This window comes from Micropterus dolomieu, linkage group LG05, assembly GCF_021292245.1.
Source record: "Micropterus dolomieu isolate WLL.071019.BEF.003 ecotype Adirondacks linkage group LG05, ASM2129224v1, whole genome shotgun sequence".
Taxonomy (NCBI): domain Eukaryota; kingdom Metazoa; phylum Chordata; class Actinopteri; order Centrarchiformes; family Centrarchidae; genus Micropterus; species Micropterus dolomieu.
The window spans coordinates 18,989,683-18,999,179 of record NC_060154.1 but is presented as its reverse complement, the minus strand read 5'-3'; the positions used below and the strand labels follow the sequence as shown (position 1 = coordinate 18,999,179).

The following is a 9,497-nucleotide window of genomic DNA, read 5'->3' as shown; positions in this document are numbered from 1 at the left end:
GAGAAACAAAACCATGCTGAGATTTTTATTCAAGTCTCAACTTAGTGATAGAAATGCTTTACCAATTTACATAGCACTAAAAACACCTGTTGTATGCATGTGACAGGAAAATGGCAAAACAGGCTGCAGCTACATGAGATCTTAATAGCTTTTAAGGGCAGTTTTCAATCTGTACAGTTATTCCATTTATTATGCGAGTTACTGAAAGCAGACACTATGGGGAGACGAGTGCAAGGTGTTCAACTCCACAGCAATTATTATTTTAGACAAAACTGTAGATGCAAATATTTGCAAACAAGGCTATAAAAAGTAGGTGGACCTCAGTTGGAAAACAGTTGACTCAATTAATGGCTTTACATTTCAGACTGGATTAACTGGATCAAGACCAGATAATTAAAAAATAGATAACACTCACAAATAGTACTTTACCACTCTCACAATGCCATACACACAGACAAGAGGCCTTTGTGATGTTTCGTAGGCTTTATATATATATATATAAAAAAAAAAAAAAATGATGCAAGGGCTGCACAACATATTTCAAGCAGAAAATTAACGGCATGGCTGCATTTCTACCCGATTTCCGCACAAGAATCAAGTTTCATCTCATACTACCCCAGCCTAAATTCCGGTTAGAAGTGCTAAAAATGCAATCATTCAATATACATACTGTATGAAAGACCAAAGTAAGAGTTCATGTGATAGAAAGAACAAATTAGCCAGGAGCAGGGGTACAGGGTGAGGATCCAGGACGGGCTGAGTGTCGTATAAAAGGAAAAGTATATTTCAGAAACAAAAAGGGGAGTCGTGCAGCGCCACAAACTATCACACTAATAAGCTTTCCTTTTTGCTGTGATAAATAATGGACCAAACGGTTTCAGCAACGGGGCCTTCTGGTTTGATATCATTATAGTACAAAATGTCCAAAACATCAACATTGACGTAACAGATACTATAGGAAATGCTGGGCGTGTTGTTGGGCCAGGACCACTGTATGACGTCAAACAAAGAGGCCACATCTTTAGCACTTGGTCCACTTCAGTGGTGGTTAAGGGTCTTTCAACTTTCTACAGTAGGTGGTTCCACCTCTGCAGAGATGGAGTTGTCTTCTGCTTCTTCATATGTATGAGTCTGTTGTTCAGCAGGGCTCTCTGGGCTCCGTCTGAAGAGAAGTACACTATCAGTCACAACCAATAACAGTTACTTGTAAAGAGGGACGATGCTCATAAGCTCTGTCATGGTTAGCATGATTAGGTCTCACTTTCACAAGTGCTAATTGAAGATGTGCACTGGCTCAGCTAAAACCTAAAGAGAGATTCCTGTCTCTTTTTTTGTGTCCATGAGCCATGAAATGCTTTCATATGCTCAGTCAGAGCAAAGATACTGTATACTGCGTCACATGGGATGTTCACCTGTTTGGACTGGAAGCAGCATCGTCATTATTTTCCTCATGGGCAGGTGATTTTGGTTTTTCTTCTACCTCCATATCATCTGTTTTCTGTTCTGAATCTCCATTCACTGGAATGGAGTCTGGAAAACACAAATTTAGATTAATATAAGAAAAAAAATACAAAAAACAAATTGGGTAATGGAGGAAGGTGTAGCTTTTTTACCTGTGTCTTGTGTCTCTTTCTCATTATCATCTGGTTCCTTGTTCTCTGTTTTAGGTTTAGCTGCCACCTCCCCCTTACCCACGAAGCGAAGTTTTAACTTGTTATAGACGTCACTAGCTTTTTCCATGACTGCAGTGCTGGCTTTATACCGCCGAATCTATATTGTCCATAACAAAAAGCAAACAACAAAAAATGAGAAAAATACAGTCCAGGCCTGATAATCCTGCAACACCTCTTGACCATATTTAACATCTTGTAAATGCACATTTAAGTGAATAAATAAAATAAAGTTACTCAATGAAACTAGAGAAGTAATCACATTTTTACATGGAATTACTAAAATACAGTACACATGGCAAACTATAGTGTACTGGCATTTCTACCACAACATCTACAACCTTGTATCATCTCAAAGAGAAGCAGCATTGAGCAGTGGATTAGAGTATTATCCAAAAATGATAAATACTCTGGAACACAACCGGTAGCATGCAGATATCCCACTTTTTCCAAGTTTAATTTTCAGAAACGAACACTGTTATAAGTCTGACTCATGCAGTTTACGTTATAACAAAAAGTATGCAACAGTTTCAATAAGGACAGTGTCATGTATACTTCTTACATTATCTTAAGCATGTGGGTTTCTTGCAAGATGAGTTTGCAAACATAAAAAATAAAGGACAGTCAATAAATAAAATAAAGACAGACAATATAGAAGACACCGCACCTTTTTCAGAGTGGCAATAACTTCAGCGTTCTTATGGAGGAGCTGGCTGGTGACAGGCACGGCCTCAAGTTCTTCCAGTGCTTGTAGACACCGCTCTATGTCCTGAGAACACATAAATACATTAAAACAAGTCGGTTTTCATGCTGGCATAAAAGCACAGAAAGAAGGGAAATGGTATTTTACCAAAATCAAAGACGTCACTTACTGGGTTGTCCACTTTGAGTGCAAACTTTATATCTGTGTGGAGTTTCTGTAGCTTTTCTTCTGGTGATGGCTCTGCGTATGGACACACCAAGTAACAGTCAATTTGCTGCACTGACTTTCCCGCTCACAGAACATACAACATAACTGATCTTTGTGTAAATCTGTCCACCTGCTGCACAGTTTCAGTCTGTGCAAATAAGTCTCCACTAGGCAATGACTGCTAGAACAGTGCTTTAAAGTGTAACTGACCCTTTTTCTTTTCCACTTTCTTCTCAGGCGGCCTCTCCGGTTTGCGTTTGGGTTTTTCAGGCTTAGACCTGAGAGAGAGAGAGAGAGGGAACTCTGTGATCTGTGCACATAAAACTTTAATGAGGTTCTTCTAATGAGGTGTGCATACCATAGTCTGTTCCCCATTGTGCACTCACCTCGCTCTGGACTTTTCTTCCGACCGTCTTGCTTTCTTCTCTTTTAGCTCTTTCTCCTTCCTTTCTTTTCGCTCCTTCTCTTTCTTTATTCGTGCCTTCTTCTGGTTATCAGGCTTCTTGGATGGTTTCTTTACCTTTTGATGGGACAATCACAGGAAATTGCAATAGCACCTAGAGTCAGCTGTAGTCCGATTGCATTAAATGTAGCACATAATTTAGGTGATTTTTAATTTTGGTTGTTTAACTTCTTTTTTTAGTATGCGATTGTACCTCGGCCAGAGGTGGAGAATCAGAGTCCGAGGGCGCAGGGATTGGAGGTGGAGGAGGTTTCTTGGACTTCTTTAGTGGGTGATCATCAACACCTTCGTCTGAGCTACTGCTGCTGTCACTGTCGCTTCCTTTTTTCCCCTTACCCTTGTCTTTGTCTTTGTCTTTTTTCTTTTTCTCCTCTTCCTCCTTCTCTCTCTCACGTAGCCTGCGGAGCTCCTCTGCCTCCTCCTTTTTCCGGCGCTCCTCCAGCTCTCGTCTGCGTTCCTCATCTCGTTTCTTCCATTCACTAATGCAGTCGGGTTCACTGTCACTGTGAAAAAAACAGCGTTGCCTTTTACAACAACCTGGTATGTACCTCAGGACTCACATTACCATTTAATAAGAAAGGAAAAAAACATCCTTAGGGGCAGGCTGACCTGTCGCTGTCGGAGGATGATGAAGGTGCTCGCTTTGCCGGGGCGGGTTTGGGTTTCCGTGCACGGGGCTTTGGAGCTGGCTTTTCTGTGGATGGGATGAAATAAGCACTGAGCACATTCACATGAGCAAAAAGAAGGATGAAATTGTTTTTTTAACATCAAACACCATTAATCTCCAGAATTTTGGATACAGCTGAATTTTGAAAAATCCAACCACAAACAATAGTGAGCCATCACCTTTCTTGCGCGCCTGTGGGCCCTTCCGGGGAGGTGGGTCTGAGTCTGACTCAGACTTTGAGCCGGACTGGGATTCAGACCCAGACAGAGCTGGTCGAGGCTTCTCGTCCTCTGAGTCGCTGTCCACTACTTTCTTCTCAGACCCTGAACCCGATTCAGAGTCCGAGTCAGACGAAGCCTTCTACACCATTAGAAAGACAGAAGAAGTCACAAACCATGACAAAAAAAAAAAATACTAAAATACTTTGAAGTCCCCTTTCCACCAGATGTTACCAGCTCACCTCGCCTTTGTTTTATTCTATTGGGCAAATCTGGTACCTGGTAGGTTTTTAGGTAAGTGAGCTGAGGCGATACCAAAAGTTGACATGAAAACACTGCAGATAACTGATTGGTCAGAGAATCTTCACTATTCACTACATCTTTATTGTGCGCGGCAGAAGGGTGTCCTGAACAAATCTGTCATCTGTCAGTTTCGTGCGACATTGCTACGTCGACCAGCTGCACTGAGGAAGTACTATATCTGCAATGGTAAACGGAGTACGGGGCCCCAATGCGAGTAGAGTATAGGCGAATTGAGCTTGTACCAGCAATGGGTAAGTGCCATTAGTGTGCAAGGAGGCTGATGTTTCACCTTTTTCTTCCCTCTGCCTCCTGCTTTCTTCCCACCTCGTCCACCAGATTTCTTCTCTGGAGTAAAATCCTGTTGGGAGAAAACAAATATAGGCTGTTTAGTTTCAGATCACCCAACAGTCACACCATGTTGTGCGTGCATAATTACCTGGTCGCTGTTCTTGCCGGAGTCAGACTCCGAAGGTGTAGGATCTGATTCAGAGGGAGATCCACTCTCCGCTCTATCCCGGTCACTGGACGAGCCTCGAGCCTTTTTTGGAGGGGGAGGCCGCTAAAATAAAAACACAATGTAATTTAACGGTGTAATTGCAGCTCTTTTTTCACACGCAGTCAGTTGTTTCAGCTAAACAATCTAACCTGACAAACCTGCACTCAAGCCATGCAGAGGAGTTCCATTAATCATGGCTCATTATTGTTTTTGTCATTGCTATAACAACTCCTGATATAAAAAAGGAAGCTAACAATAATTAGTGGGTTTTTTTGGCAACCTCGTTTGTTGTAGACAAATTCTCAGTAAACATCCAAGCGTTGCTAATTGTTATGGTAACATTGTCGCTGCTGAAGGCACTTGGTTGTGTATCGTGCTGCAGCTCTTTTGTTCCCATAACTGTGACCAAGAATGTAATTTTCTGTTAATCTCATTAACATAGTTATATTGTGATTTAACAACTTAATGAGGGTTCGAGTTACGTGGGAGCCAGTGGGAGCTCAGCTCCCATAAGGAGGGTCTGAGCTCCCATGGAAGCAGTAAAATCATGCATCTGTCAGGGTCAATAAATCATTTATCAACAATTTATCAATATTTTTAATTGTATTATTGGCTTTTTGATGCATCCTCCAATTAGTACAGCGATACAAATGATAATATGCTTGCTACTGTGTGCCGGCAGCCAGCAGTGCGTAAAATAATTACACTTTAATATTATACCTACCATAAAGGGCAGAATTGCGTCTCTCATTTAGCGATTGTCTCTGATGGCATTTTTACGCTATTGAAACTTCAACTTTGTTGCAATATCGCAGACATCTGGGGCAAGTAGTGGACTGATGTGGGATTATATGTGATGTGATTATAACTCGATCCCTGAATTTAATGATTTATTAGCCAAATAGACTGTTTAGTTTCAGCAGTTATTTAACTCCACTGACAGTGAACTGAAACGTAAATGACCTTAGCAGGTGGTGGCTTTCGCTTCACTCCTCCTCCCCTTCCTTGGTCTTCACTCCCAGTATCTGAGTCGACCTCACTTCCTGAGTCTGCTTTCTGAGCAACCGCGGCTTCCTCCTCATCCTCATCCTCATCACTTCCTCCTCCGGCATTGTTGCCCTCGCTGTCAGATGAGCTGGCTGGCTGCAGATGAACCGTGATAAGAAGAAGAATTAATATAAATTCCTCACTTTTGTCAAATGCACTGCAATCTACAAAGTCTGTCAAAAACCTTTAAATGCACTTTCTCAGTTGGAACTGTAGCATTTTTAACTGTAGTATTTTATGACATTTTGTCTTTCCTTGACAATTTGCCTTAGACAGTGAAATGAAACATGGAGACAGATGTGCAGCAAAGTTCCCTGGTCAGAATTGAACAGTAGATGTTTAAGCATCAGTAGAAGCGTCACACCTTAAACTGCTGGTCACCAGGATGCCCTAGTTTGAACTGCAGCATTTTAATCAAAGACAAGACAAGGCAAGTTAATTTGTATTGCACCTTTCAACAAACCAGACAATTAATAAGTGATTCAAAGATGACTACGGCTAGTAGAGACCTAGAGTTCTAAAACAATGGGCATAAAAATCACAGTAATTAGGATTACGAGCAACAAACGAGCATGAATGATTAGGAAAAAAAAAAAAAAAAAGAGAGAGTTTGACTACTTAAATTAATTTCTAAATCTACATTTACAGCATCCTTCAGAGTATGAGGTAATGTTGAATTATGGATTCAGGATTTCAGACATCAGGAAAACTTACTACAGGTGGGGCGCTGTAGGAGGCATGTGGATTGTTCTGGATCTCCCATAAACCTTCATTGAATCCCTTCCTTTTGTTGGGCTTTCCATAGCGTTCACTGTACTTTTCATAGGCAAAAAGATCCTTTGGTGCAAGGAATGCTCTGAAAGAAAGAAAAAAAAAATTTAACATTTAAAATAATTAAATAAAACCAGTCCAATGTTACCAATAAACAGGTTGTTTACACTGACATAAATGAGACTTTACAGTGACTTCAGGCTTTTAGAACAGCAGACTGTGCCATCTAGTGACAGATTAATATACTGCAGATGCCATCTTGTCAAACAGATGGCGTCTGATGCCATATCAGACATATCAACACATCTCTCAAAAACATACTGCAGAGTCAAACTAACATGAGTCACTGGTTCACAGGTAACCTTTAGAAAAGAATGACACTTTAGGAGGGAGACGGGAAAGGGTGTGAGATAAAAGTAGTGATGATTTGTGTTTTTGTCTCACACCATTGCTCTCAAAGGATATCACTCAAACAAACAGATGAGTCAAGGGCCTAAATATAAAATTAGGTACAGCCAAGTCGACCAGGCATGGAGAAAAAAAACAACTGTAGTAAAGACAATAGATTTCAGCCAGATTGGTAATTACATTTATTCTTTTCCAATGGATAAAAAAGGATAATGCATTTGTAGTCATTAAAACAGGTCTTTAAACAGGTCTGTGCATACCAGTTACTACTTTATCTGTCAACTAAAACAGTACTGTACTCACGTTTCATGTGTCCCAAAGAAGAAAATAGGGATTTTATTAGGAGGTGGTTTCACAGCCCCATCAGCCACATCTTCAATCTGTAAACAAGCAAGACTTTCAAGTAAAAACCAAGTGGCAAATAAAAGATTTCAAACAAGTTTCTCTGGGACTCAAAGATGAATGAACCATGTATTCATGTTGTTTATCTCAGGGGGGGGAAAATAGTACATTAGAGGTTTGTTTTTAACTGGCATATTGAACAATAAATAGTGTGTGCACTGAGAAATGGGGCTTCTTATCTAGAAATATTAAATGAGTTATCTCAAACGTCATTAAAAAACAAACAAAAAAAACGTTAGCTTCAGTGCTGTAACGTTACGTCTCCGTGCAGATTAACGTTAACGTTAGGCCAACAGCATATCGTGCAAATCATGCTGCTCGTACACTGACTGTGGGCCTGAAACGCAGCCTGTCAACCCAACATTAAATTAAGTTATGGATATGTGTGTGGTAGGTATCCATGTTAGCCAGTGCCGAGGATACACAGAGAACCATCTCCAGCGTCCCGTGCAGAGCAGCTCATCCCCTCCGCCCCTCCGGCTGCTGCTAACGATACTTGCTTACCCTGGCTGGCCAGTGGGGGTACCCCTTCATTTTAGCGAAGACCAGGTCTCCGGGCTGGAAGTTGTGTGGCATTGTCCCGCTCCTCAATGCAGCCTGGATTTAAAAAGTATTCAGCTGCGTAGCCTTTCTGTGTCTCTCTTCGTTTTCTTTTTTTTCAGATCGACACGAAACCTGGAAACGATGGGGTTAGCTAGCAAGCTAACAGTACACTAACGTTACCGCGAGAAGAGACGGCGGAGTGAAGATGGCCGCAACACACAAACGACTTCCGGCGACACATCGTGCTTAGTCTTCAGAATAAAGGGCTTTCCACTTCATACCAAAAACAAAGTGATACAATGAATATTGTTCTTGTAATTAAATGGCAGTGAAATAGATGTCTATATAAAATTGAACAATCTATACAGTCACAAAATATGTAAATCCAATCCAATTATACATTTCAGGACACCATAAAATATTGTTTAAAAGTACAAACAACAGTCAGCTATACATGTTTTTAATGTGACCAGCCTAGGAGCTTAACAATAGCTCAAAACCTACAATAACATCCCTAAACCAGCACACATTAGACGCTAGAAGACCCAAAGAAAACAGATATTTGTCTTTCTTTATGTTTGTGCTAGGAACATTACAGTAATTTCTCATCAAGTCATAAGCAGGACCTCTATAGCTTTGCAAACTAAGTAAAGAAGATCATACCAAGTTCCTTTTTTTTTTTTTTAGAGTTACATGTCCCAACATGTAAATACTCTGGAGACTAATTTGCAAACTCAATACAGATCCTTGCTGTAACGTGGTCCCACAGTATACATAATTATACTAATGCACTGTGTACTACTGTGGCATTATCATTGTACAGTGTATACTCATTACATATTAGAATTAAAATATAGTCCCAAATTTTGTTTATTTTCTATTCTCAAACTATTATTTTTTAATTATTAATTTTGCAGCTGTAACATTGCATTAGTATTCATTAATAAATATATCTATATGTATATTGATTTATATAGGATATTTTTGTGTACATAAAATTCACACATCTTACAATATCTCTTTCTGAAATAACAGACGACTGAAACAAATTACTGTACAAGTAAAAATCAATCTCAATAATCATAAATATAAATTGCAACTTCATTGCTGAATAGTGCCCCAGGTGGGTCCAAGTACAGTTAAAGGTAGAGTATCCAGTGTTACACACATTACATAAACATTGTGCATGACTGTAGAAATGCTTTCAGGTGTTACTGGCTTATAGTCCCTTTTCCCCAACACATTTATTTGGATTGTACAAAATTATATAAAATATGAAGAGGTGCATACATGTGGAAACAGAAAACAACTTTTCATAGCATCAGATAACAATCAATGTTTCTGTGCCAGTATCACAAAATCTATATGTGTTAGAAATGTCTGTATTTCTTTAAAAGTTGGTATGTTGGATGAAATACATGTATAGATTTCTAAATTGCAAAATTATGTAAAATGACTGACTTTTACACTACAAAGAAAAATCTCCTTCGTTCTCATACCGGAAATAAACTCGTGCAACGTTGTGAAAAGCTTCACTGATCCGGATGAGGCAGCCTGATCGTTTCCACTCAATCCGACGATCACAGCGGAAGTCCCGCC

General features: G+C 39.9%; 1 protein-coding gene across 2 annotated transcripts; it reads right to left on the bottom strand.

The window, feature by feature from the left end:
- Positions 1–11: 11 nt before the first annotated feature.
- On the bottom strand, positions 12–8,114 carry hdgfl2 (HDGF like 2). 2 transcript variants are annotated; one of them, XM_046048920.1, is made up of 17 exons: positions 7,860–8,114; positions 7,257–7,333; positions 6,489–6,630; positions 6,139–6,174; positions 5,691–5,870; positions 4,668–4,790; positions 4,521–4,589; positions 3,890–4,070; positions 3,653–3,737; positions 3,237–3,546; positions 2,967–3,100; positions 2,791–2,858; positions 2,543–2,613; positions 2,338–2,439; positions 1,614–1,770; positions 1,413–1,530; positions 12–1,162 (listed from the first exon to the last, which is right to left on the bottom strand). In XM_046048920.1, the coding sequence occupies exons 1-17, from the start codon at positions 7,929–7,931 to the stop codon at positions 1,060–1,062; spliced, it is 2,028 nt and encodes a 675-aa protein (XP_045904876.1). In that variant the 5' UTR covers positions 7,932–8,114; the 3' UTR covers positions 12–1,059. The 2 variants fall into 2 exon arrangements, with proteins under 2 accessions (XP_045904876.1, XP_045904877.1); XM_046048921.1 differs by lacking the exon at positions 6,139–6,174 and having other exon boundaries at positions 7,860–8,111.
- Between the last annotated feature and the right edge of the window lie 1,383 nt (positions 8,115–9,497).

Coding starts and splice junctions, on each gene's coding strand:
- hdgfl2 (XM_046048920.1), bottom strand. CDS start 7,931: ATGCCACACAACTTCCAGCCCGGAGACCTGGTCTTCGCTAAAATGAAG. Junction 3,101..3,236: donor ATTCTCCACCTCTGGCCGAG/GTACAATCGCAT, acceptor TCCCATCAAAAG/GTAAAGAAACCATCCAAGAA. Junction 2,859..2,966: donor GAAGAAAAGTCCAGAGCGAG/GTGAGTGCACAA, acceptor TCTCTCTCTCAG/GTCTAAGCCTGAAAAACCCA.